This window comes from Hylobates moloch, unplaced genomic scaffold (assembly GCF_009828535.3).
Source record: "Hylobates moloch isolate HMO894 unplaced genomic scaffold, HMol_V3 SCAFFOLD_10, whole genome shotgun sequence".
NCBI lineage: Eukaryota > Metazoa > Chordata > Mammalia > Primates > Hylobatidae > Hylobates > Hylobates moloch.
In genome coordinates, this window is record NW_026652285.1 from 86,998,812 (window position 1) to 87,025,761 (window position 26,950).

Here is a 26,950-nt window from a genome sequence, read left to right on the forward strand (position 1 = left end):
GCTGCTCAGGAGGCTGAGGTAGGAGGATCACTTGAACCCAGGAAGGGGAGGCTGCAGTGAGCCGAGATCGCGCCACTCCACTCCAGTTTGGATGACTCTACATTGACTTGTTATTTTTTTATCAGCTCACTCACCATCTTCCTCTACAAGTTCTACAAGTACACTGAGTGTGTGTGTGTGTGTGTGGTGGGGAGGTGGGGTTCGGAGGGTAGGAGGAAGGGAACGAGCTCAAGTTGAGTTTTTACCAAAGAGGCATATGTTTTAGGTAGCCTGGGTTCCCAGTTAGATAAAGTATTTATTTTACTTGCATAGATATCATTTTACTCGCGGAATATCATTTGCTCATAACATTCCCAGGGGCTGATTAACCCTCAAGAGTAACAGAATTTAGTTTTAAACTTCCTGGGTTGCCCACTCCCTACATATCTATCAGTTGAGTTACTAATGATTATTCTCTTTTTTTTTTTGTTTGGTTACATTATTCATTTAAATGATGTACCCCTTGTGTCTTTAGGTGTTGGCTTTCTTAGCATTGCTTGACAGAGACTGAGATTAGAAACCACTCACAGTGCAAAAGTCAGGCACCTCTGCTCAGAGAACAGTTGGTGAAAAATGAAAATGGAATCTTTCTTGAGTTAGAATGTGAGATGGCAAAAAATTTGCTTAGTTAACACACAGTTGGGTTGCATATACCTTTTCAAGAAAGCATGAGTTGGTTTAAGCAAGATTCATTTATCCTATGCAGTTAGTGTGTGACTCAAATGCCAGCCCTTTCCCTGTTTTTTTTAGCCTTGAGTCTCAAAGTCTGTTTTTTACCACAGACCACTTGGCTTGCTGAATTCAACACCTCTTCGAATGCCTGCTTCTCCCAAAGAATCTACTCACAGAAAGAGTTAAAGAGAAATGTAGACTTTACTAAATATTTCATAGAGGAGACCTAGGAGGAGGTTGACACAGCACACTGCTCAGCAGATGACCGAAAATTTTCCCTTAGCCATTTTTGTTCTCTCAAGTCCCTCTCATCAATACCACCACTGCTGATTTGTTCTTTCTTTTTTTCTTTTAAATCTTTTCCAGCTTTTCTTCTGACAAACTTTGCTGGAGTCTTACTCCTTTTCTCTCCTTCTTGAGAAAAATGCAAATTTCGCTCCATGTTTTGGTATAGCAGGGAAGCTTCCATCTTTTTTTACTGAAGCATAACTTCAGGGCCTACATTCCATCTCAAACGGCTTGTCAAGGTCCTTCCACAAATAAGATGTTCCTCCAAAGGTGATGTACAGATGCCAAGTTGGATATAGCTAGAGAAATCTCATGGCTACCCCAATCAAGAGAGAGGTTGCCGTTTCTCAGAAGTCCTCCTCCTCACTTCTAGGGTCATCATTGTCTGTCAACAACTTTCTGGGGATTTAAAAACCCTCACGGAACTGGTTTTCTGAGAGGTGTTTGAAGCAGGAATATATTATGTGGGAGATGGAGCAGCCATTCCCTGGCTAGATGACCACATCACTGTTGCACACTGATTGTTTGCTAAAGGCACAATGCTTTCCTGAACAGAAATGAAAAATGCCTGCTGCTCAATTATTGTCAATCTAACTGGAATAGAGTCAGGCCTCGTCAGATGGTTTCCCAAACACCCAGATGGTCTCTTAGATTCTGGATGGTCAGCGTGGTAGTTCTTTCCATTACATCCTTGAGATCCTGCTGTTCACACCATTCAGCAGGGCACCCTGAACCTTGTCCCCATATTCTGGCTCTGCTGAGATGAGATGCAGTCAGGTGCTACTAGTGTCTTCAATTTTATACTGGGGTAGCGGGGCCTTATTTTGGTTGGAGAGCTTCCAAAATTGTGTCTGGAATCTCAGTTCCCAGGGTCTGGTCTTCTGAGATGGAAGAGGTTTTGAAGCAATTCAAACCCAGTCCTTTCATTTTCTAGACTTGGATCCTGAGTTCCAGGGAGGGGAAGGTATAGTGAATTCTTATAATTTTATGTTGCCTTGGCAACCATTTTGTATACAAGTTTAATTTTCTCATACCAGAAGCTGGGCTTAGTCACCCTTGATATGGGTTTCCAGTTCTATACCACACCTCTGGCCAGAGACAAGAACTTAGAGGCATCTCTCCTGCCTAGCAGACTAGATTCCCCACTTCTCTGTTGCTGCCTTCAGACAGACCATTCAGGCCTTTGCCAGTGAATTGAGAGTGACCACACCCTATTTATTTACCTACATTGTTAACTGCCTTGCTGTCTCTGTCTGACTTCTCATTCCTGCCTCATGTAACCTGGAGAAGGAGGACTGCCCCTCAGACTCATTATGCCCTTTCTGTCCAGGATCTGTAAGTAAAAGTCTTTGAACTTGTTTTCCATTGTGGTGGTGTATTAAATTTGTGCTTTCCATCTCAGGAACAGGGGGCTGTCCCAGGCCTGGTTTTCCCTGGGGGTTCCTAGGGGTGGGGTCATATGGAGCACAAGATCAGCCTCCCAGCACCAGAGTGATAGTCAGACAGGCATAAACTGGGCATGGTTCAGTCACAAGTATATCTGCCAGTATAGGGAAGTTTCCTGTGTGAGAGAGTCCTTGATCGCGACTTGGACAACTAAGCATTAGGCCATCTGCAGATAAAAGAGGTATCCCGTGAAGGGCACAGTGTAAACACTCACACCCAGCTCCCCTTCATTTCCCATTAGGGCAGAGTTGCTAGCTGCTCTGGTACTGGAGCCCCATTTTATCTGGAGGCTCTCAAAACAGAAGAAATAGATCAAGACCATACAGTGAATTAGTGGTTGGGCTGGGACATCCATTCATCCTTTCTGATTCCCATGTGGGGCTCTGCCCACCGCACTGCATTGCTTCCCTGCCTGCTATCTGAAAGATACTTCACTCAAAACTCTCTTTTTAACCCTGGAGCTGTATCTTTCCAAGAGACAGAAGGAGAAGTATACTATTTAATATCCTGTGTAGTTCGTCTTGGTCTAAAGTTTTCTTTTTGCCCAAGTGTTTGGAGGGATGAAATACTGTATGGTAGAGAGGTGCTTTCTTCCTGAAGGCCAAGAGAAACTGTTCAGTCTGAATTACTGTATAAGAAGATGGACAACACATTCTCAAGAGGAAAGGTGCTTGTATCTATGTACTGGAATGTATCCACATTGACTGATATGGTGGTGTTGACCTGCAGGTAATCCAGCAAGAATTGAGACAGATTCTGGTATACGTGTTTGGTTTGCATTCCAGACTCACACACTGTCACCAGGGCCTGTTTTTTGATATGCTTGTTGATGAGAAGCTCCAACTTCAGATCGACAGAATTATTTGGGCATTGTACGAGAAACTGCAGTTGGCAAATGATGAAGTACAAACCAGGGAATTGGATCACCAGATTCCCATCCTGATATCTGACTCCATGGAGAATGCCATCTTTGTTCCAAGACAACTTGGTTTTGTTTAGATGCTTTGCCACTAGAAAGAGAAGTATAGAAAACAGAATTATTGAGAAGATTGTAGGTACACATTGCAAAATTCTAAGTCTTTATTCAAAGTTTCCTATTCAGAAAACATTCCCATGTTTTCTGTAATGTTCCAATCATCTGAATATCTTCCATGTTACTCTCTCTAGAGTCTACTTATTACTCAAGGCACAGGTATAAAACCACCCCTCTTCCTTTTCTTCAATGCTCAAAGCTGGAGGGTCAGAACACACATGGTACTTTACTTCTGCCTCCTACAGAATGGTTTTCCACTGAATCAGTATCATATTATTCTATGATGACAATGATGATCTTTCCCTTTTCAGACTATAAGCTCCTGGACTCTGTTCTCCACAAGGTCAGAACTGTTATGTTCATTTATCATGAATGGGCATTGCAAAAGGTATCAGAGATAGGAAATTCAGTAATATTGCTTGATAGGCATTGCAGAAAGTACAAGGTAGGACATTCAATAATATTATTCAGTTAATATCCAATTTAGGTACGAAGATGTCCAGGAGAATCGCCATTAATTTTCACATTAAGATGTATACTCCAACGGTTCATTGTCTGAACTTTTGAATGCCTTCTTCCCTTCAAAGGGCAGCCAAAAAAAATTGTGTAGGTCCCCCATGTGCTTATTAAGCGGCTCTTGCAATCTGGGATTTATTGAAAAGCAGAGAATTAGCAGACCCTCTAAGCTGACAAGTTTGTGTTGGAAGGTGAGTCTCTAAGTCCTAACACGTGAAAATTAGCACTGACTGGTAAGGGTGACTTTCAGGGCCAGGAAACTGGCATGCTAGTTTTAATTGCTTCCATGCTTTCCCTTTAAATCTCATTGCAATTCAACTGAAGAGTGAGAACTAATCTAATGGCAAAATTGAACTTTTAAAATGAGCAAGATGGCTATTCAGAGAATCTTGGCCATCTCTCTCTCATTCTGCAGTCTAAAGTGTCTCTTATTGCTTCATTTGTAAGGGACCTCTTACCTGAAGCACACTGCGATATGCAAATCGGCTCTGTGCTGACATGTTCATTAAGCTGTCAATCTGGGGACAAGGCAATTTTATGGTTCCCTTGTGAATAACTTCATAGAGGCAGAGATTAAGTGCTTGCCTCCCTTGCACTAGGAAAAGGACTGTGTACTTTGCTGAAACTGGTAGGTAGTTGAACAAGGAGGGGTGAGGGGTGGGGGCAGTGGTGGTGGGGACCATGAATGCCCGCAGAGGCCACGTAGGCAACATAAAGGAGTGAATGGGGCTGAGGAAAGAGAAGCCTTGTAGCTTTGGAGAATAACGCTCTCCCCGCTAAGACATTCAAATTCAAATTACAAAAAAATATCCTGCAGACTAAACAGTACACATCTGCAGGTCACATTTGGCCGTGGGACTCCAATTGTGACTTCTGGCTTAAAAGTTGCTGAAAAGCCACAGAAGCGGTTTTCATATGTTTAGGTTTCCTGGGTTTGGTTACCGACCTTGGAGGTAGGCCCATGACTTCTTGAATGGAGCCCTTTTCAGGATACATAAGAGGTCTTCTGAGCAATTTCCTAAAAATAAGGAGACGGTACATTAAAATGTCTTCTGCCGTTCTGGGATCTGGAGATACCTGATCTGTTTCTACAACACTTTGATGGAGACAATTACCATTCTGTTTTCCATTTTGAGAATAAGGAGAAAAGCTCTTTATTTCTCATTTTGCCATCAGATATTTTAGGATTTTAATTTTTTAAATTTATTTTTATTGATTGCTTCCACTTGGGCTTTTATGGAAGACGGTGGAAATCAGGGAAGGAAATAAATATGACATGCATTCCTATAATGTGTCAGGTGCCATTTTCTGCCACTATACCTATTTCATCTCCTTAATCTCAGCAGCAACTCTATGACAGGGGTATTATTAAGCCCCTTTTACAGATGGGAAAAAAATCTGGAGACCAGGCAGGTGAAATACATTGTTTCATGGCACCGTGCCAGGCAATGGTAGTGAGAATGATAATACTGATAGTAAATACTGTCGACTTACCTGCCACACGCCAGAAACTAGTCTGGGTACTTTTAAAGCTGGGTAATATATCAGCTGATCTAGTTCTCAGACTAATCCTGCAGAGTTAACTTTGATGCCTAGAGATGGTCAATACCATCACCTAAGTTCAGGCAAGTTTGTGTAAATGCTGGAATTGCCCATGGCTAATTCCAGAGGCCGGGTTTCCTGTTCTAGGCTATTTTGCTGGACAACGAAGATTAAAAACATCTTGGTGTTCAATTTTAAGAGGACACAGGATTAAAGAAATCTTAGTAGAAGTCCTACTATTTGGAGCTTCCTTGGCAGAGGCAAACATGTTATTATGGTATTTAAGAGATAAAAATATTTTTCATATATTCACTAGTGATGGTGGCTTAGCTTTTTTTTTTATTGTAGTAACTACTTAATATTTTGTATGCAAAGATTCAAGTTATACATTTCCTGCAATGACTCTTGAATTCAACTTATTCAGAGCGAATCTCTTCTTTGATCCTTGGTTTCCCCATGTGTAAAACTGGGCGATCTTTGACCTGACATGGACATCTTTTCAAAGATATCATCAGAGATGACCATGTAGTCCATCCATCAGACAGTAGGCAGCCAAAGCCCCATTCAATGGAGCAGCCACACCCTGGGATGTTTGCTCACTGCATCGCCGAGCAGTACCTGCTGGGCTCACAATCTCTTTCCCATTGCAATCTCTGCCCAGCCCTGAGAAAGTCCCTCCTGGCCATCCTCATAGCTTCATGGGGGCTTTGGAGTGGTTGAAAGTTAAATGAAGAGTTCCCTCTGCTGTCTGAACAAGCTCACTGCGAGAGGCACTCCCGGCAGAAGCAGGGGCAGTTTTCCTCCTTATCTGCTGCATCCACATAGAGCTTCTGGTCCAAAGCTCTCTTGGTGGTGAGGGCCAGTGCGTCAGCTGTCATTCCCTTGGTTTCATCCTCATGCATCCTCTGATCAGTGCTCTGGTCCTGCCTGTTGCAGCCCATGGCCCACACTCTTGGGGTTTGTAGTCAGAACCCCAACACTAATGGCTGCTTATGCTCCTAATGGACTTTGACTATGGTTAGAGAGTCCTCCTGGCCTAACCTCCTACTCTAAGCTGTAGAACATCAAGCCAGGGAGACAGACCTGGCCGTCTGTTTGCATGGAAGCCCTTTCTGACTCCTTTTGCCTGCAGGATCAGGCCCAAGCTCCTCAGCATGGCTTTCACGGTCCCCAGTGTTCTGACTCCTACTGAACTCTCTGGTCTCACCCCTCACCTTCCCTCCTCTCCTTTCCCTTTATGGTCCAATAGTAATAATAATGAGGAGGAACAGTGATAATAATATGAATGATCATAACTAATACATGTTGAGTGATAGCCATTTTCCAGGTGCTCTGCTAAGTATGCTACATGCATTATTTCATCTAATTCTCACAACCACACGACGAGAGAGGTACCATAATTAAGTCTATCTTGTACATAAGGAAATGGACCCTTTTAAAGGTTAACTGACTTGTTCACATTCACACAGGTAGTCAGGGGTGGAGTAGAGATCCAAACTCAGGCTGCCTGACCACTGCCCAAATGGATTCCTGACCGCTGTCCTGGAGTTTGGGGCTTTGCAGTCCCCCTAAACATACCATTTAGGAATGTTGATTTATCATTACACCTTGGCACTTGCTGGACTCTCTACCTGGACTGCCTCCTTCACCAGGCAAGTTTTTCCTCGTTTGAAACACAGCCTAGCAGTCAGCTCCTCCAGGATACTTCCCTTTGCCTATTTGCCCTTTCTATTAGACAGTGAACCCTGAGGGCAGAGACTCCTGTTTATAAACCCCCACTGCCCAGCCTAGCAGATGCTCTGTAAATGTTTGTTGAATTGAATCACCTAGTTCATCTTTCTTGTTTCCCTCTGTGGATACAGAGTAAGTACTTAGGACAATAGTGAGGTGAATCAGGATGCTTGGCTTGCCTTTTGCCTGAGGGCTAGAATAACACAGGGCCTCATTCTCCCACTGGCTTTGCAGGTCAGGCTAGATTCAATGGGAAGATAAGACTCATGCCTTGGGCTGAGGCCAGCACAAAACATCAAGAACAGGCTCTGCTCATTGGCCGAAAGCCCCCTCACACTGTGCTCCTTACCCCTTATGGCAGGTGAGCCTCTGTAAACAGGTGGCTGGAGAAGTGCAAGCCCAGGCTTGCCTCTCACACATTCTGTTTCTTTTGTTGTTTTTTCCCCTTTGGGTTGACCTCAGTTGTAATTCTGAGAAACCCGAGGATGGAAAAAAAACCCTTATTTTGAAACATTTGCATTTCCTGAAGTCAAATGGCATGGTATATTTTAGTTTTTCTTTAAAAATCATTTAGATGGTTTCTAGCTAAAGGGAAAAACACAGGCAGCCCTTTTAGGAATGATGTTGCCAGAGCTGGTTCAGAAAGGGGCTAAAAGCAGGACGCTAGAGGAGCTATTGAGGGAAGGGGCTGTTAAACTTGGAGAAGACCCCAGAGGAGGGCACAGCCTCTGTCCTTCAATGCTTGATGAGGCTGTCGGCACACCATGGGGCCCAAGTACTAAACCTCCAAGTGGAAGAGGAAGGAGATGAAGCCCTCAGCTAAGAGCTAACACTGCTCTAATCCCCATTTCTCAGATGCGGCAATGGAAAGACGTACACTAAAAACACCTATGTCACACTGTGAGTCACAGTGCCGGCAGCTCACAGAGTTGACCAGTCAGTGCTGCTCATAAAAGAGGTGGGCTGCTTTGGAGGTCATGAGGCTCTTGTCAAGAGCTAGATGAACATTTCATGGGTCATCAGCCATGTGGCCTGAGTCTTCTCATCACCCTGTGAGTCTATGATATAACTTTCTTTTTTGGTTATGAAGACAGAAAAACATGACTTATAAATAATGGCATTACATGCAGCTGAAATTCTGCAATGTCCCTGGAATGCTGAAGGCTGGGAGCAGAGGGAGCAAAAAGTGATGCCTGGAGAGGTTTAGTTTGAAGAACAGAGCCTCAGAGTGGGGGAAATGAGAACTGTCTGCAAGTCACAGCTGAGTTGATAACCTGGGAGTTAGAATCCTGGGATTTCTCCTCTCTGGGCTCTAGTGTCCCTATTAGGTTTGTGCAAAAGTAATTGTGTTTTGGCATTAAAAGCAATAACAAAAACTGCAATTACTTCTGCACCAACATAATAGATGAAGAGCAGTGTGGATTTGATGATCTATCTAAAAGGGCCTACCTAGCTTATTTCAGCAGGCTGTACAGACTCAGCCATCCTCTATCAGACCTGCTGGTGGTGGGGGTGGGAAGGTTTGGGATGGGGAGTCAGTCCCAGCTGCACCTGTCTATCTTTGTGGACATGTTGCATTACCCAAGGTAGGAGACTGTGTCTTCACACATTCAGGTTTTCAGACACCTGCAGTAGTAGAACAGAACATTTTAGCTCTGAGGACAATCTAAGTTATGAATAGTCTGGTTCTGTAAGGATTTGCATAGTTTGGAGAAATGAAAGTTCCCTGAGATCGCCTGGTTCAGGCTTGGTGAACACGTAACTCATGTGCTCCTCAATGTTGCCCCTATGGCAGGCTGGTCCTAGGTCATCCAGAGAGTGAGTGAGAGAGACAGGACCAGAGACCAGGGTTCATTGCTCCTTCTGTATGGCAGTCTATCTTTCAGACAACCCTAGCACTGCCTGAACTTCCCTGAGGACCAAAGCCTTCAGATGCATCAGCTTTGTAAATCACCTTTCCAAGCTTTAGCCTCTTCTAGAAGGATCATGGGACTTTCTGTGGTTTTGTTTGAGAGGCTGAAGAGAAAGATGTGCCAACAAAACCCTCCTGGCCAGTTTCACACAGAGGAGAGACATAGAAAGAGAGGTTGCTCGAGGTGGTTGAAAGGACCATGTTCTAGAAGGTCAAGATTATGGCAACCTTAAGACTAGCTTTCACCTTGAGATTTCACAATGTTGGACAGAAAGGGTCATTAAATGCCATGCCAACAGAGATCCTAGTTTTAGAAGTGGCGAGACTGAACCCAGAGAGACTAGGGTCTGGCCCAAGACCCCACAGTACGTAAATGGTGGAGCTGGGTTCAGAACACAGGGCTTCTGACTCCTAATCCAGGGCTCTTCTCTGACTTTCAGTATTCCTGTGGAATAGGAAGGGTTAAATGCAGGAAGAAGTGGGTTTGCAGCCACTACAGACACTGGAACTGAAAACTGACAAGACAGCTGGAGGTGCTGGGAAAACAAGCACTAATGAGCTCCTGGGTTCCGTCTTGTGGGAGAATGCCAGCGGATGACTTCAGGCCCGTGTGCTGAACACTGCCAAGTTACAAGTCATGGGCACATAAAGATGCAAATATGCTCAAGGCGGCTCTACCATGGCAAAACAAACCAAGCCAACCATCCCAGCCAGATGGTATGTGGTTTGAGTGCCAGGTACCTTCCAGATGTATAGCACCTTTGATATAAGAACAAGGAAGACAGGATGCATCGCAAAAAGAGCACCTGAGTTCTGGTCAGAGCTTTTAGCTCTGGATCTGTCATTCCCCCTTACTGAGCCTCAGCTGCCACATCCACTAAGTGAGAATTAAAACAATCAACCTAAATGTATGGATGTCATGAAGATGCAATGAGACCGTGGATGTCAAGTGATCAGTGCGGCCTGTGGCTAGAGGAGACACTCAGTAAAGTAGATTCTTTCTGCCTTACTCCTCTTTTCTTTGTTGTTATAGTGACACAGTTCAGCAATGCCACTTAGCAGAGTGAATTGGCAGATGAAATGCTCATTAAAATGAAGCTCATGACATTATCTGATAGACGGGAGCTCCTCAATTAAGTACCTAAGTGTTTAAGGCTATCTGATGCTTCCAGGAATGTGTGCCGAATCCTCTTTACGTTTGTTGAAAAATGTTTTAATCCTTCCAAGAAGGAAAGGGATTATCCTAATGACTCTGCATCTGCCATGCCCTGGCTTCTTCATTCCAGGCTTCAGGGAAGACTATCCAGGAGAGTCCCAACAGTGACATCTAGAGGACAGTCTCTCCCTTCTGGATAAAATTTGGATTCAAAGTGAGTCCTTAACCTGAGCAAGGGTCATTTCAACTATTAGGTTGGTGCAAAAGTAATTGAGGCTTTTGACCATTTCCTTGATATCACTAAGTGATATCACTAAGCCAACTGGTAATAGAGAGATAAACTGCACAATGGACCATTTGTTAAACAAAGGACCACTAGGTGACCCTGATTTCCAAAAGGATTTGGAGAATGCCCATACGAACACACTTAGTGCTGACTGAGCACATAGGAAGTGATCAGTAAATATAAATTAAGATCAAGTTGGAATTCATTTAAATAACTCAAATCCTGCCTCCCCCCACCCCCCAACCCACCTACTTTCCTTGGGATGTTAAGGTCTTTTCAGTCCTGACTCGTTGCAGTGTATCTGCAACAGTTAGTAAACCTATCTGACACTATGGGCATTTCCTTGGAATTCATTTATACTAAACACAGGTTGAATTGACATTACTGTGGGTAAGTAAGAAGCATCTTTAAAGTCTATAATTTAAAAGGAAAGGTGAGTCTGGAGACATAGGGTAAAATCTGCTAACATTTTAATAACCTTAAAAAAAAAACACTCCCTAGCTGTTCAAAATGCAAAAGTATGGCAGCAATTTTAGAAAGTTTGTTTTGGGTTCAAATCAATTTTAGAAAGTTAGACAGACTTGGGTTCAAATTCCACCTCTGCCATTCCTAGCTGTGTGGCTTTGCAAAAATCATGCAGCCTCTTTGAATTGTCCTTTTTTCTTCTTAAAATTGAGAATAATAAAATAACTATCATGGAGAGTTGTAGGGAGGATTAAATGAGATAATGCATAAAAATGAGCCTGGTGTCTACCACCCAAACTATACCAAACAGTGGTTGAGTCCTATGCCCTAGTCCATGGTTTGTGCTGCTTGAAATGTAGAAACTTAAGCCAACACATGTTGTGTCTAGATAGTTTGAATGAAATACATAACAAAACAATTTCAAGGAATGGGCCTGCTTTCTCTCCCTTACCCTCCCTCTCTCCCTCCTTTCCTTCCTTTCCTCCCTCCCTCCCTCCTTCTTTTCTTCCTTTTCTCTCTCCTTCTCCAAAGTGCTGTCTGAATTGTGAGGAACTCTGAGATTTCCTCTGGATTCAAAGACTTGTGATTTATATATGCTAAATTCAAGTATAAATTTTCACATGTAACTCAGTGATTTGTTTTTTTCCTTTTCTTTTTTCTTGTTCTCTCCCCTCCCCTGCACCTCCTCTCTTCTTTTCTCTCTTCTCTTCTCTTGGTGGCAGGGGTGTGGGGATTAGGGGCAGATGGCTTTAGAACTCTGATGGCCTCTCCAAGATCCCATTCCACTTTATTTTGAGTGGTTCGTTGTCTAGTTTCTTTCTTTCTGTCTGTCTGTCTTTTTTTTTTTTTTGTGAGAGATTTCTGATTCCTGTTAGCTCTGCTTTAAGAAAAAGTGAGTTTAAGAGTAGATTTTGAGTGAGTGTGTTTAAAGTAAATGGAGAAGCAAATAGGCTTTTGAAACCTGTGACTTATCTGAAAAATAATTTTCCCCCTGAGCAGGAGCACTCTCCCTTGCTGTGAAGAAAAAGAAAGAAAGAGAGAGAGAAAGAAAGAAAGGAAGAAAGAAAGGAAGGAGATGAATTGGGCATTCTAGATCCAGAAATGTTTCTGCTTGCTAGTTTTTGTCTTTCTAGGGGAAGGAGCTGTCAGGAAGAGATGGAGTCTCACTCTGTTGCCAGGCTGGAGTGCAGTGGCGCGATCTCGGCTCACTGCAACCTCCGCCTCCCAGGTTCAAGCGATTCTTCTGCCTCAGCCTCTTGAGTAGCTGGGACTACAGGCATGTGCCACCATGCCCAGCTAATTTTTGTATTTTTTTTGAAGACGGGGTTTCACCATGTTGGCCAGAATGGTCTTGTGACCCACCCGCCTCGGCCTCCCAAAGTGCACGTTGCCTCTTGACTGCTTCCAGTGTGGTGTTCCACTGGGGCTGCTGTCGTCTGATTGTGACCGTGGGACATGAGGGACAGTTGGATCTTGGTGAGAATCTAGTCTTGGCTTAATGTCACTGCCTTCCATGCACAGCTTTTATTGTTTCTTTGGGGTGGGTTCATTTGGTAAAATTAGAGAGCCAACTTCACTTCATCTTCTTTAATGCCATTTTCTTTTTAGCAAGGGGAGGGGCAAGGAGGGTAGCCTGCCATGCCTTATAAAATTCCAAATGTTAGAATGTTAAAGTGGTCAAAGAATCCTAAGATATTTGTTTGATTCATGGAACGCTATAATCAAAGCAAAATCAACCTCAGGGTTAGGACATCTGGCCTGTTCCCCTCACTTCTGATATTTTAGAAAATAGGAAACCCAAGGCCCTGAGAGGGAAAGTGAATTGCTTCAAGTCCCAAGACTTGAATGTCAGCATTCCAAATTCCTGGCGGGTCCTCTGCATTTTGTACCCCAACTTCAACTGGAGACTGAATTCAGGCGAGGGTGGAGTTGTCAGGACCCACACGAGGTCTATCCACTGTTCCAAATTCCTTAGGGCCTCCAGGAACCTTTGGGTGTTGGAGGCTACATTACATTTGTAGGAAAGACAAATCTGTTTTAACTGGTAGGCAGTGGGGAAGGAATTGTCCCAAGGCACGTGACCCTTCAGCTGCAAAGCCAGAGCTGAAATTCAGCCTCTAGAACTCTTGCCATGGACCATGTTTCCCCTCAGCACTTCACCTCATTCAAACTCATGCGTGTGGCCCTCTGTGACCTTGAGCTTGGTAACAGAGAGTGCACTTCTGAGACATGAAAGCCAAGAGCTGGGGGCTGCAGGTGCCGAGGAAGTGATAGAGCTGATAGAGCCCTGGAAGGGGCTATCTAGACTTGGCCAGCAGGTAGGGGCACTGGAAGGATGTGCAGTACTGCGTTTTCCCAGATGATCTACAATACAATCCCAGCTAAGCATAAGGGCTGCAAGGTGGATACACTGGATTTGAGGTCTCACCCCTCCTAACTAGCTCTGAAATTTTAGGCAAGGCAACAAGCCTGTCTGTGTTCCAGTTTCCTTACCTATAAAATGGGGCTAATTATGATTCCTGGGGGCTTATTGTGAGAACTGCATGAGTGAATTACCAAGTACTCAGCCAATTCTTGGCACATAGTGATGCCTGTCAACATTCATTATTCTCACTCTGCCGTGGCTTCATACGGATGCAACGAGGGAGTACGAGAAAGAACACTGTCTACAGAATTCTAGTGCTGGTAAGAGCTATCATTTGGTGGGGTGATTTGTTATAAAAAGGGCCAGAGTATATTGAGAAGGCCCAGAGGTGAGACCAAAGGACCAGAATCATTCTGCAAATTAAAGTCAGAACAATTTGAATTTCTGCAGAGTTTATGAGGGAAGTGGAAAGCGCAGGGGAAATGGGAGAAGGACATTAAAACAGACAGGAAGGAGAGTAAGTCAGTTCAGGTGTCAGAGGGCTGAACCCCAGGGAGGAGAGCTGTCCCTTGAGAAATTCCCAGTGGCTGGAATAGTTGAGGCCTTGCAAGAACAGAGGGACCTAATATTCAATTCTGTGTCATCTGCTGGGCTACACTAGGATGTGCTACACTGCCCTACCAGCTTCTCTGCATCCAAATCTTTCTGTAGATGTCGCTATTCATAAATGTGGGTTACTATTCAAACTTGGAAATCAAGGCAAAAGTGGCTGTCTTCTCTGATTTGGGCAAATAAGCCAGAAACCATGTGCAGACATGAGATTCAAAATTTGAGGGAAGCAGAAAAGTGAAACAAGGAGTGATGAGGAGAAGGATGAGCTTCACTCTCTTTACACCATTCTCCTTGGTTCCATGCCATTTGTGAAATGAGATGGGAACACTTTATCTGGATATGAAAGAACAGAGTGGATCCTATGCCCAAAGGACATAGGCTCAACTAGGTAGCAGATGAGGGTCACATTTGCTGTCCCATTTCATACTCATGGTGGCTTCATGCAAAAGTCATTATTAACTCTGTCTTCTGGGTGAGAAAACTAAAACCCAGAAAGGAGAAGGGTGTTGGGGAAAGGTTCTCCTCCCAGGCGCTCTTCCTGGCTGACTGCCTGTGAGGTGTCAGTTGGCTGGGGACTATCCTGGCTGGGAATGAGAAGCTTGTGATAGGACTCAGAAATCCTTTCATTACCCACAAGGGTTTGATTTTCGGTGCTTCCTCTGTAGCGAAGTGTATCCTGTGTTTTTTCTTTAGCATGTGCACATAGCTCTACATCCCAGGCTCTGAGCCACTGCTGATTTTCCGCTGACGGTGGAAGATTTTCAATGGCCAGTGACAAAGGGCTCCCTAGAAGGTGTCTGGCTTCTGCCCTTTTCCTGTCTAGTGACAAACCACATGCTGCCCCTGAAGCTTCCTTCCAAGAGTACCGAAAGATCGTTCCCCTCTGCCTGGAATGTTTTGCAATGGCTTTTTTCAAAAGAGACGATTTACTGCTTCTGTGCATGTTTAAGCCAGGTTTGTTGGGGAAGGAAGCTGTGGCTTCAGATTTCCTTGAGATTTTTGTTAGGTTTTTTTTTTCTTCTATTTTTACATATTGTACAAGAGAATTATAGTCTCATAAAGCGTCAAAGCTGGAGAGACTCCTCCAGGGCATTTAGTACACTGCTGTTATATTACAGATGAGGCTCAGAGAGGAGAAAAGACTTGTTGATGTGGTCAGTTCTGGAGCCCAGGAATATTTTTTCTACCTCACCCTACTACAGTGTCCCTGCAGATTGCTGAGTTAAGGGGATGTCGACTTGCATTAAAAGCAAGAGAAAGTCAGGTACCACCTCCAGCAGGTCACTGGCATCTCATGGCGGAAGCCCGTCATGCAGGGAGAAGAGGGAGGAGTCCCAGATTCTCACTTGGCCATTAACTCCTTGTATGACCTTGGGCAAATCACCTGGCTTCTTTAGGCCTCAGCTCCTCATCTGCAAAATGGGAAGACTATTCCCCATGTTGCTGTGGCTTGCTCACAGGGTTGAGGTGAGAATGAACCCAAAGGAGGTATGGGAAGGTCTTTAACAAAAGTTTCACAGTCCCAGTGGGGATTATTGAGTTGGTGCAAAAGTAATCATGGTTTTTGCCATTGAACATAATGGCAAAAGCTGCAATGTCTTTTGCACCAACCGAATATTATTAGCATTAAAAAAAATCTGGTTGTGGAAACATTGAATTATAAACTGAGGTTGGTTTTGATTACTTTGTGTTCTGATATTCCCATTCACGGTCCAGATAAGAAGAAATCTGATAAGTGATTTCGTCCATGGTTCTGAAAAGTTTGGACTTTATAGACCCAGGAAATTTCTCCCCAGAATGAAAATTCAGAGACCAATATGAAGTGGACAGCTTTTTATTTTGCCTATTGTGATGATTAAAACAAAACAAAATAACTCTGGCAAAAAACAAGCCAACTTAACTCCTGCCTATATCAACTTCACGTTGTAAAAAAAGGACATTTTGACACACAAAAATGAAGGACCTTCTTAGAGGAACAGTGCCTCTTACATTAGATAAAGTTGGCCCTGTGAAAAGGGTGCTACTGTGTCCTTATTTTTTGTACTTCACTTTGGACTGATGAAAACTTTATCAACTTTATTATGGGACCAGAATACTAGTTACAGCCCCTATGCTTGGCAACTTTGCATTGAAGTGCTCTTTGGGCGAGGAAACTGAGATCCAGAATGGCTAAGGTCCTATTACCTAATCAAAACTATCCTCGTCACTGAGACTGTGTTCATGTTAAAAATCCCTTCTCCCTGTCAAAAAATGAAAAGTTTCTATATTCCTTGGAAAGTCTGAGTGGAGGTGGTGGTGTTACAGTGGGAGTGGGGAGGGGCGAGTTATATTCACTCAGCCTTTTGGTTTTTCCAAAGCTCCGTGTGAACGTGCATTATTAGGTGTTTAGCGGAAACATCTGTCTCCAAAGCCTGCAGTGACTCCTCCAATTCATAAGCCAAATCCAGCCCACCACCTCATTTGATAAACAACGTTTTATGGAAATACAGCCGTTGTTACTTATTTGCATGTAGTCAGGCTGGCTCAGCACTACAACAGCAGAGCTGACTAATTGCAACAAGAGACATAGTGGCCCCTAAAGCCTAAACGTTTACTATCCGGCCCTTTGTAGAAAAAGTTTGCTTACCCCTGCATTCTACCATGCTCCTTTTAATATTAATGTGACTGTTTACATAGACATGGTAGGAATTGAGGTCACATGCTAAGTAATTCCAGCCAAAATGAGATATTGTTGACAAGGCTCTGATTATTAGTCTGCCTTGAAAGATCCAGAATCTTTGTCTTTTGGGGACTTTTGCCCCTATTTTTGAAGTCTCTGGGTGATAAACCACAGGAAAGTCATGGCCAAAGGAAAGTTGAAGGACGTTCCAAGTGTGAGGCTGTGAGTGTGAGTAGCTGTGTCCAGTCATCTGTGTCCTCTGGTCTCAAGGACACTCTTGTGCCCCTACCCTGGTGCCTACATTAACTCACTTCCTTACTTTTTGCTCTGAGCTTTCTGGCTATCCAGCTGTATTTGCCGTCTAGGTTCTAAAGGTTACAGGACTGAGATGGGGGTTGGTGTTCTTGGGTGGAAAAGACACTGTATTAGAGATGAGGACATCTTTCTGGGTTCTAGGCTTGGCTTTGTATGACCTTGGACAGGATACTTCACTTTCCCTCTCTGGGTCTTCCTTTTCCTTCTCTGAGCAATAAAAACATTAATCGGGTCATCTGAAAATTTCTCATCATCTATGTTAACTGCACTTGGCATATCATCTCTCTGAGGCTAGTAGAGACGACGTGTTAATTAGTGACTTCAATGATTGGAAATATAGGAGTGAGGAGGAAGTCTGTTTTCACAAGTCCTTGATTTCATTATGCGTTTTAGCTATTACTAGTTATTTAATGATTACTATGTGCTGGTTGCCATGCCAAGCAATTTACAGATGAGATCTGAATGGCTTCTCCAATACCTTGATGAGGTGAGTATTATTATTCCCATTTAACAGTTGAGGAGTTGAGGCTCCCGGGTGGGAAGTCAAGCCAAGATTCATTCCCCCATTTATCTGATCTCAGGTTTCAAGCATTTAACACAACACTGCCTTGCAGTCCTGCCTATGCCAGAGGTAGAATTTTCATTAGTGGGAGTGTCAAGGGCTGGTGGGAGACTTGTGGGGATGAGTTCAGGAGCTGCTAAGATGAATTCAGGTGCATCAGCTCAGTCCTGAGCAGCCCTTGCCTCCACCCCTACCCACTTTACTGTTAGGTCATATCATGGAGTTGTTTCTGGTTGATAATCAGGTTTCACACTTTATGGCATTTATCTGGATGACTTACTACACATTTACACCTAATTCCAAGATCTTACCTCCTTTGAGGGGGACGTTGTCAGGTGAGTTGGGAATGGAGTCCTGGAAGAGATGAAAGAAAAAAGCAGCATGAGGTGTGACATTCAGTTGAAACAATTTTTTTTTTCATTTTGTTGTCCTTAAAGTACTGTGCAATTTACAATTCATCCTCCACCTGCCTCTTAAATTTTAAAAATTAATTCACTGATGTAGCTTCCAATGGGCTTTCTATCCATTTGTTTGACAATCTATTAGAAATGCAAGATGGGGATTACTGTCCTTGTTCCACAGGCAAGAGAATTTATAGAAGATCAGGGACCAGAGCTGGGACTTTTTTTTGTTTTGTTTTTGTTTTTGTTTTTTAGACAAAGTTTTACTCTGTCACCCATGCTGGAGTGCAGTGGTATGATCATGGGTCACTGCAGCTTCATCTTCCTGAGCTCAAGCGATCCTCTTGCCTCAGCTTCCTGAGTAGCTGGGAGTACAGGTGCACACCACTACGTTCAGCTAATTAAAAAAAGGAGTCTCGCTCTGTTGCCAGGCTGGAGTGCAGTGGCACTATCTCGGCTCACTGCAACCTCTGCCTCCCAGGTTCAGGCGATTCTCCTGCCTCAGTCTCCAGAGTAGCTGGGCCTACAGGCACCCACCACCACGCCCAGCTAAGTTTTGTATTTTTAGTAGACACAAGGTTTCACCATATTGGCCAGGTTGGTCTCAAACTCCTGACCTTGTGATCCACCCACCTCAGCCTCCCAAAGTGCTGGGATTACAGGTGTGAGCTATCACACTTGGCTGGAGCCAGGACTCAACTCCCAATCTGGTGCTTTCCCCCCCTTGACATGTTTGGGGTTTTTTTTCTTTTTTTTTCCTTTTGGTCAACATAAGAATAATCAAGTATATTATAAAAGTATATGTGGTTTTTTTTTCCATGTTTGATTCATCTGTGAACGTATGTTGTAAACATACATGGTAAGGTACATCTCTATCTCTCCTATGGTTGGAAATTCTGAATTAATTGTGTGTTTATATGCCAAGCATTGTGAGGACACCATACATAATTAAATTGGGTCCCCACCCTTATGGATTTATTACAAGTTTATATTTAAATATACAAATATGTATACACATGTAGTATAAATACATACAAATGCATATATTTTTAAACATTTACATAATATATTTATTCTGTAACAAATATATACATAAATATTTACACAAATAAGAGGCTGATAGAAACAGATTGTCTTTTGAAGGAGGGAATCCTGGGCTGGGGATTGAAGGTGATTAAAGGGAGGTTCTAGTTCAAGGACTCTCAACAAGGAGTTAACAGAAGCAGAGAGGCACAGTTCTTTTCCCCTAATAAATTCTTCAGACACTAAGTTTTACACCCCGATTCTCCCTCCCCTTTGTCTCCAGCCATGGAGACACCCATACAATATTCTGCCAATAAGGAATGAAGTATTTTATTCATCTTTTGACCTGCCCAGGTCGGAATCTCCTGTATTGCATTGAATTAAAATATTAATAAAGACCTAGAGAGGTGCGAGCATGTGTATGCGAAAAAACCAACTTCCTAACCTCTACCAAAGCAAGAAATTAGCAGCTGCCCACAGCTTATTTTCTTAGTGTTCTGTATGAACACTAGGACCATCTGGAGTTCCCCATTGTAACATTTCCCTGGGAGCTCTGTCCTTTGCCTTCCGCTGAAAGCTTGTTTTCTTATGAATGGATCTCTTCTCTAGTGCAAGAGGATGGTAGTGAGTCAAGGAGGTCTCCTGAAGGCAAAGCCCTGGCACAGCACCAATCTGGAGATGGGGGAAGTCAGTTTAAACATTTGGGCCCCACCTTCTCAGGGGAAGGGAGGCAAACTTGTCCTGGAAGGCCCTTCCTACTGTAATACTCCATGACTTTGTTTCCTTAGTTGAAAGCTTTTAACCTAACAAAGCTGTAAGTTTTTGTAGTCTTTCAGTTATGCATGCAGTTTGCAGGAAAACTTGATATCACAAAATTCCCCTTTATGTTGCCCTTGTGAGACAACACACAACATTTTAAAATTTAATAAACAACTTACAACTTACTGCCAAGAGTGACCATTGATTAGCGTGATGTGCAAATGCACTAAGAAAAAAATCTGCATTGAAATGTCTTACCACAATCATCAAATTCATCAGCTGCCCAGGGACATATACAGGGACAGTGAGAGAGGCTAGAAAAGCAAACCTGGTAGAGCCATCATTGCAGAGGCTGCTAGCAGTTCGGGAAGTCCTAGAAAATCATTCACGCAGCACACCTTGGATGAGCACCTGGTCTGTGGTAGGAACTACATTACTCATTAAAAGACATCCTGTGGATTTTATGCTTTAGTCATTAAGGCAGCCATTTAGAAAATATAAATAAATGTGTAATTAGAATTGCAGGTTGTGGCAAGAGCTATGGAGGAAAAGAATCATAGTGCTTTAAGGTAGTGCTGTTAGAACTTCAATGTGCATTATGAATCACCTGGGAGTCTCGTTAAAATGCAAATTCTGATTCTGCAGATTTGGGGGGAGTTTGACATTCTGTAGTTTTTTCTTTCTTTTTGAGATGGAGCCTCACTCTGTCACCCAGGCTGGAGTGCAGTGGCGCAATCTCGGCTCACTGTAGCCTCCATCTCCTGGGTTCAAGCAATTCCCCTACCTCAGCCTCCCCAGTAGCTGGGACTACAGGGGCCCACCACCACCCCCGGCTAATTTTTGTATTTTTAGTAGAGACGAGGTTTCGCCATGTTGACCAGGCTGGTCTTGAACTCCTGACCTCTTGTGATCTGCCCTCCTGGGCCTCCCAAAGTGCTAGGATTACAAGCATGAGCCACCGCACCTGGCCAACATTCTGTATTTCTGGCAGTTTTCGAGTAACACTGATATTCCTGGCCCACAGAACACACTTTGAATAGCACAGCTGTGAGAAGTAATATCAGAGAGGAGGATCTAATTTATATGGGGGTCAAGGAAAGCCTCTTTTCTCTCTGTCACTTGAATGCTTTCTGGTTTCCTAATTTCAGACACGGGATGTCAAAAGCAGAGCATCTCAAACAGGAAAGAAGCCTGTCATTTAAACCTTCACCCAGGGCCCAGGAAATCCACTATAGACGCGTGACTATTCCTGTTTTGAAGAGTTCTTGGGATGAGGTCTTTACAGCTTCTTCCAGCTACCCACGGTAGTCAAGATTAGACAATCAAAGCCAGAGGGAGATTGAGACATCTTTCAGTCCATCAAGCTAATTTTATGGAGGAGGAAACCAAGGGGCTCATAAGTCAGAGGCAGATCTTGGACTGAAATTCTCTGGTGTACTTTCCACTGCCCTAGGAGAGAGGCTGTTTCCAGAAACCAAGGATAGAAGAGCTCATTCTTCCCTCCTCCCCTCTCCCATAAGCAGTCCCTGCATTTGGAGGTGGAGAAGCAGTGTCTAAGGAGATGATGGCTGTTGAAATTCAATGAAGACTGTTCATAAACAGGTATTATACGAAGTGTTGTTCACCAACTCCTCTTTGGCAAGATGTCCCCCAGTTCTAGAATTCTCTCCCTAATCTTGTCTGGGGATCTGGGTCCTAGCTCAGGAAATGTGAACTGTCTTGCTTGATGACTTGGCTTTGAGTAAGGTAGTGCCTAGGCTGAACGCAGGCACAAACAAATGGACTCTCCCAGGTTTTCATTCTCAGCTCCACTGAGTAGCTCAGGAAAATTTGTCTCCGTGGTTATCAACCAGTTACACTTCCTTAAGTGTACTTCCTCTTTTTTTGGCCTCTGTAGATGTCTGATGAGTATTCCCAACAGTAATAAAGTTCTTTTCATGTATGGAGGGAGGAATGGTCATGTTTAACATATTGTCTCCAGGTAAAACGATCCCCATCCCAACCATCTTCCCTGCCTAGGAGTGTTTTCCTCTCCTTTAATCAGTGATTAGATGGCTAATAATCCATCTTTCCACTGGGTTATTGTGGACATCATAAGATATTATAAAGTGTTAGCAAGTACTCGAAAAGCACAGCTATTTTGAGCACTGCCTTGGTGTTAATGATGTGCTTAATTTGCCTCAATACCTTGAAAGGCTGGTTTCTTTTCACAGAGGAATGATCAGCAGATGCAATCAACTCCTGAATTTGCTTTGGACACAAAATGCCCTCTTGGACCAAAAATGATCAAAGGAAGCTCTGTTTGGAATATGCCAGGGGAAGTCCACATTCCTTTCCTTGTTGCCCTCACATAGTCTTGTAAGGTGGGCTCTGGCTTATGGCCCAAAGAGACTTTTGCCAAGAATACCTCTTATTTTCAAGCTAATTCATTGGGCACTTAATGAGGGTTACTCTACATGTACTATTTCATTTGGCCTTTAACTTGACCCCAAGAGTTAGGGATTCATCAAGACTCAGAGAAGTTATTTCATAATGTGATAATGTTTATAGAAGGTCCCACAGGTGGCAAATAGCACAGAAGGGATTCAAACTTAGGTGAGTTTGACTTTGAAGGCACTGCCCTTCAATGTCCTGCTACATTGCCTCTCTAGATGAGGGCAGGATAAAGCTGAGCAGCAAAATCTCCTGAAATTTCATGGAAAAGTGAATAGAAGTCATAGAAAATCCTCAGGGGAAGACTATTTTTACTGGGAGCACATGGTCTGCCAAAGTGAGAATTGGACCACAGTGGCTTAAGTGGCTTAAAGCAGTGCTTCTCCCACTTTAAAAGACTGATCAGCATCTGGGGATTTTGTTAAAAGCAGATTCTGACTCAGTAGGGAGGGGCCCTTAGGTTTTGCATTTTTGATGAGCTTCCAGGTGATGCCAATGTTGCCAGGCCATGGAGCACACCTTGAGTAGCAAGGTCTTAAATACGCTACTCAGTAGGCAGTCAGAACACCTGAGGTCTTGAAAGATGGCTGTAGGAGGTTGAGTGTAGATTTGGGCTCGGATATGGGCTTAGGAAATCTTCCTAGTTTGAAGATGGCAGTGGCATCCTGTCCTCTCAGTCTCTTCTATCAAATCTTTTGTCATCTAGTTCCGTTTCTTCTCCTCTGTACAATCTGGACTGACTTCTGGCCCTACCACTCCTCTCCTCACACCTGGGCTTGCCTTCCTATGGGCTGTGCCACTGCTTTCTCTTTTGCTTCACCTGGAATATCCTGCTCCTCCTCCTCCTGCCACCATCTTTCCAATGGGGAGCTCTTCTCTGCAGAAGAATGACAGCTAATAAATTTGGAAGGAGTGACAGACTTAGGCATTCCCTGTTTTTCAACCCTCAGTGCATTAGCTGATTCAGACAAGCATCATTAAGAAATGGCAAAACCACCAAGTGAAGGGTATTTATGTCTTCAGAGTATTATCCCATATATAGATTACTTTTCTTTCTTTTTCTTTCTTTCTTTCTTTCTTTTTTCTTTTTTTTTTTTGAGATGAAATCTCACTCTGTCACTCAGGCTGGAGTGCAGTGGTGCCATCTCTGTTTACTGCAACCTTGGCCTCCCGGGTTCAAGCGATTCTCCTGCCTCAGCCTCCCCAGTAGCTGGGACTACAGGTGTGTGCCACCACATCCGGCTAATTTTAGTATTTTTTGTAGAGACAGGATTTTGCCATGTTGGTCAGGCTGGTGTTGAACTCCTGGCCTCAAGTGATCCACCCGCCTTCGCCTCCCAAAGTGTTGGGATTACAGGCATGAGCCACTGCTCCTGGACAGATTACTTATTAATGAGAAAGAAAAAATATTTTACAAAAGAGATAGTTGGTGGTCACCGCTTTAATAAAGTGACTAAACCTATAGTCATCAAAAATGGGACAACCTGACATATGTCTGTAGCTGTGCTGCAATAAGAAGTATATAGAATTACCTATATACTATTCTTACCAAAAATGTTTCATCTGAATATAACCATGAGTTAATACTAAGACAAATCCAGGCTATGAATGGATTTCTACAACAGAATTGGCCTGGACCCTTAAAAAAAGGTCAATGTTATTTAAAACAAACACCAAAGAGCAAAGGAGATTTTAGCTCAGTGCTTCTCAAACTTTCATGTGCATACAGATCACTGGGGCAGCTTGTTAAAATGCAGATTCTGATTCAGGTGATCTGGGGTGAGCCCTGAGATTTTGAATTTCTAACAAGGCCCAGGACCACACCTTAAAAAGCAAAGTTCTAGATTAAAACAGATATTATCATAACACAGTATGTGACCCTAGATTGTTGGTTCAAACAAACAAAAACACAGCAGCCATACATATAAGACATTTTTGAGCAAGAAATTAAAATATGGACCATATATTATTATTAGATGATATTATTGAATTAATATTAACTCTCTTGGCTATGATAATGGCATTGCAGTTAGTTAAGAGATGGGTACTGAAGTACATGTGAGTGAAAGGTCATGCTGCCTACAGCTTACTTTCATATCCTTATATAGAGAGAGCAAAAATACAGCAAGATATTGACACAGCAATCTAGGTGCAAGGTTATACGAGCATTTGCCATCCCACTTTTCTGTAGGTTTGAACATTTTCAAAATAAGACTTTGGGAATAAGCCATGACTTGTAATTCTTGGAAGCCTGGCTTTTGTTCTAGCTCTTCTGCAAACCCCTCCTTCATCCCAAGCAGAAATGACTTCTCCTTTGCTCTGTGGCATTCTGTGCCATTCTGCCCAGAACCCAAGAACTTGGTGTTTGGGCTTCATCTGCTCAATTTAACAGAGTTCCCAGAAGACAGGGTCTTGCCCCTTCCACTTGGGACCTCCCCACCTAACCTCACACAGGGCTCGCTCCTGGGAAGATTTATAGTGGATTTTTCTGGATTGCTAAATGGAATGAATGTCAGGTGGAGGGAGTACCTTGGGTAGTGGGGAGTGTTATGGGGCATTCCAAATAACTTCTTCTTGTGCCAAACTCCTATTAGCCTCAACAGGGAAGGCACCACGTTCAAGAGGCTAAAGAAGAGGCGTAGAGTCAGCAAACAAGATGTGGGGTTTTATTGGGGGCTTTCATACAGGGGAGAGAGTCCAGTGGCAGCGAGCTGAACAGGAAAACTGCTTTACGGACAGAAATGATCTCATGGCAGCAGGCTGGACAACATATTCACCTTATATACAGTCCAGTGGTGGTGGGCTGGGCAGGAAAACCACAACCACTTGCAAATAGCATGCAGTTTCTATAGCATGCTCACTTAACAGCCTCCCCTTAATGGCCTCCACCTGGCAGCCTTCATGTAACCAAAAACGCAGGCCTTAATCTCCTGTATGGCCCATGTTCCACGGGATGGGCTGGGGGCTCAGATGTTCCTCATAGACAAGGAATGAGTCTCCAGGTTGACCATTCCTGGACTCTCTAGCTTGGAACACCCATTCAAATGTGTCTGCCATACGTGGTTATTCTAAGGGTATGCTTCAGTTATTGCTATATCAGGTGTGTTTACCCTACACTTCCATTTTGTATCTGAGATTAAAAATAAACCCAAAATACCACACCACCATCACCACCACCAATAATCACTAACCTTAAACAGGTGCTCAGCTCCACTGTTGGTGTGGAGATAACTAAAAAAGAGTATTATTATTATTATTATTTAAAAAAAAGAATTTTCTTTGCTTATAAAGGGAAAAGAGGCAGCTTCTTTCTTGAAAGCCTACCTATACTCTAACCTTTTGGAAAGTAACCCTTTACATTCTCCCCTGGGGCTACAGAAGCCCAGTCTCCTGGTTTACAAAACAAAGACGTCTCTAAGGTTGAGGGCTTCAGAGTCTTTTTGAAATGTAAACACCTACCTCTGGTGTTAACCTAGGAGTCTGTCTCATTGTCTATCTCATTATGTATTCTCCTGTCTCTTGAGAAGATAAGAGAAGTTTTATTTTTTGTTCTTTTGCTTTGCTAGATTAATTGTGTGAAATTTCATCCTCACTTTGTAGTCTGTTGCAGGCTGCCTATTTGCATGTACTCTTGTGCTTAACAGTAAATCATTTTTTTTTCTTTCCATATTGATGTAAAGAGGTGTCTGTTGGTAGGACTTTTACTTCCTTAGGGGTACACTAGTACAATCTCTTTGGAGACAGACTGACATTTATTGAAGCGAAAATGCACATTCCTCCTGGCTAACACGGTGAAACCCCGTCTTTACTAAAAATACAAAAAAATTAGCCGGGCGTGGTGGCGGGCGCCTGTAGTTCCAGCTACTCGTGAGGCTGAGGCAGGAGAACCGCGTGAAGCCGGGAGGCGGAGCTTGCAGTGAGCAGAGATCGTGCCACTGCACTCCAGCCTGGGCGACAGAGCGAGACTCTGTCTCCAAAAAAAGAAAAAAAGAAAATGCACATTCCATTCCTATCACTAAAAATTTATTCCCCAGATATACTTGCAGACACGCACAGAGGGCACAAATTCTAGAGAAAACATTGATGTCTCTCACCAGGCACAGATAAATTATGAAGCATTTACACTTCGTACTATGCGACTCTTCAAAAGAATGAAATGAACTTCTATGTACTGACGTGGAAGGATCTCTAAGATATACAGTGTGTTGTCAAATGAATAAAGCAAGATGCAAAATTATGGGTTTATTATAATGACCCATGGGTTTATTATATATTATAATGTGTACCATGTATTTGTAGATGCACAGATTTTTGGAAGGACACACAAGAATCTGTCAATGGTGGTTATCTCGGCGAAGAGGGATTAGTGGTTGGGTGGGGAAGGTGTGAAGATTTTTACTTTCTTTTCTCTTATTTGCTAGTTACTTTTCTTAAACCATGTAAGTATAGTATTTCATAATGTAAATATTATAAAATATATCAATATATTATAAAATATTAAATAACAAAATAAATATTTTATAATATAATATTTATAATATAAAATGTTTATTTTATAATATAAAATAGAAATGTTTATTTTATAATATAAAGTAATATCATTATATAATATAAAATAATATTTATTTTATAAATATGCTGGCTTAAATGTAAATAAAACAAAATACAACCACCACTGAGACTTTAAAAATATCACGGGAAAGTAGTAAGTTCCACAGTAACTCAAAGACAGGGA

At 43.0% G+C, this 26,950-nt stretch overlaps 1 protein-coding gene across 2 annotated transcripts in view; it reads right to left on the reverse strand.

The window, feature by feature from the left end:
- TNFSF8 (TNF superfamily member 8) overlaps positions 1 to 26,950 on the reverse strand; it is a 37,986-nt gene that overhangs the window by 7,572 nt on the left and 3,464 nt on the right. Inside the window, exons 2-4 of one of the 2 annotated variants that reach the window (XM_032164969.2) lie at positions 17,911 to 17,953; positions 4,941 to 5,012; positions 3,357 to 3,455 (exon numbers count right to left, since the gene is read on the reverse strand). In XM_032164969.2, coding sequence (XP_032020860.1) covers positions 3,357 to 3,455; positions 4,941 to 5,012; positions 17,911 to 17,953 — 214 coding nt within the window. Of the gene's footprint in view, positions 1 to 275; positions 3,456 to 4,940; positions 5,013 to 17,910; positions 17,954 to 26,950 lie in introns of those variants that run through there. The other variant, XM_032164968.2, reaches the window with a different exon arrangement.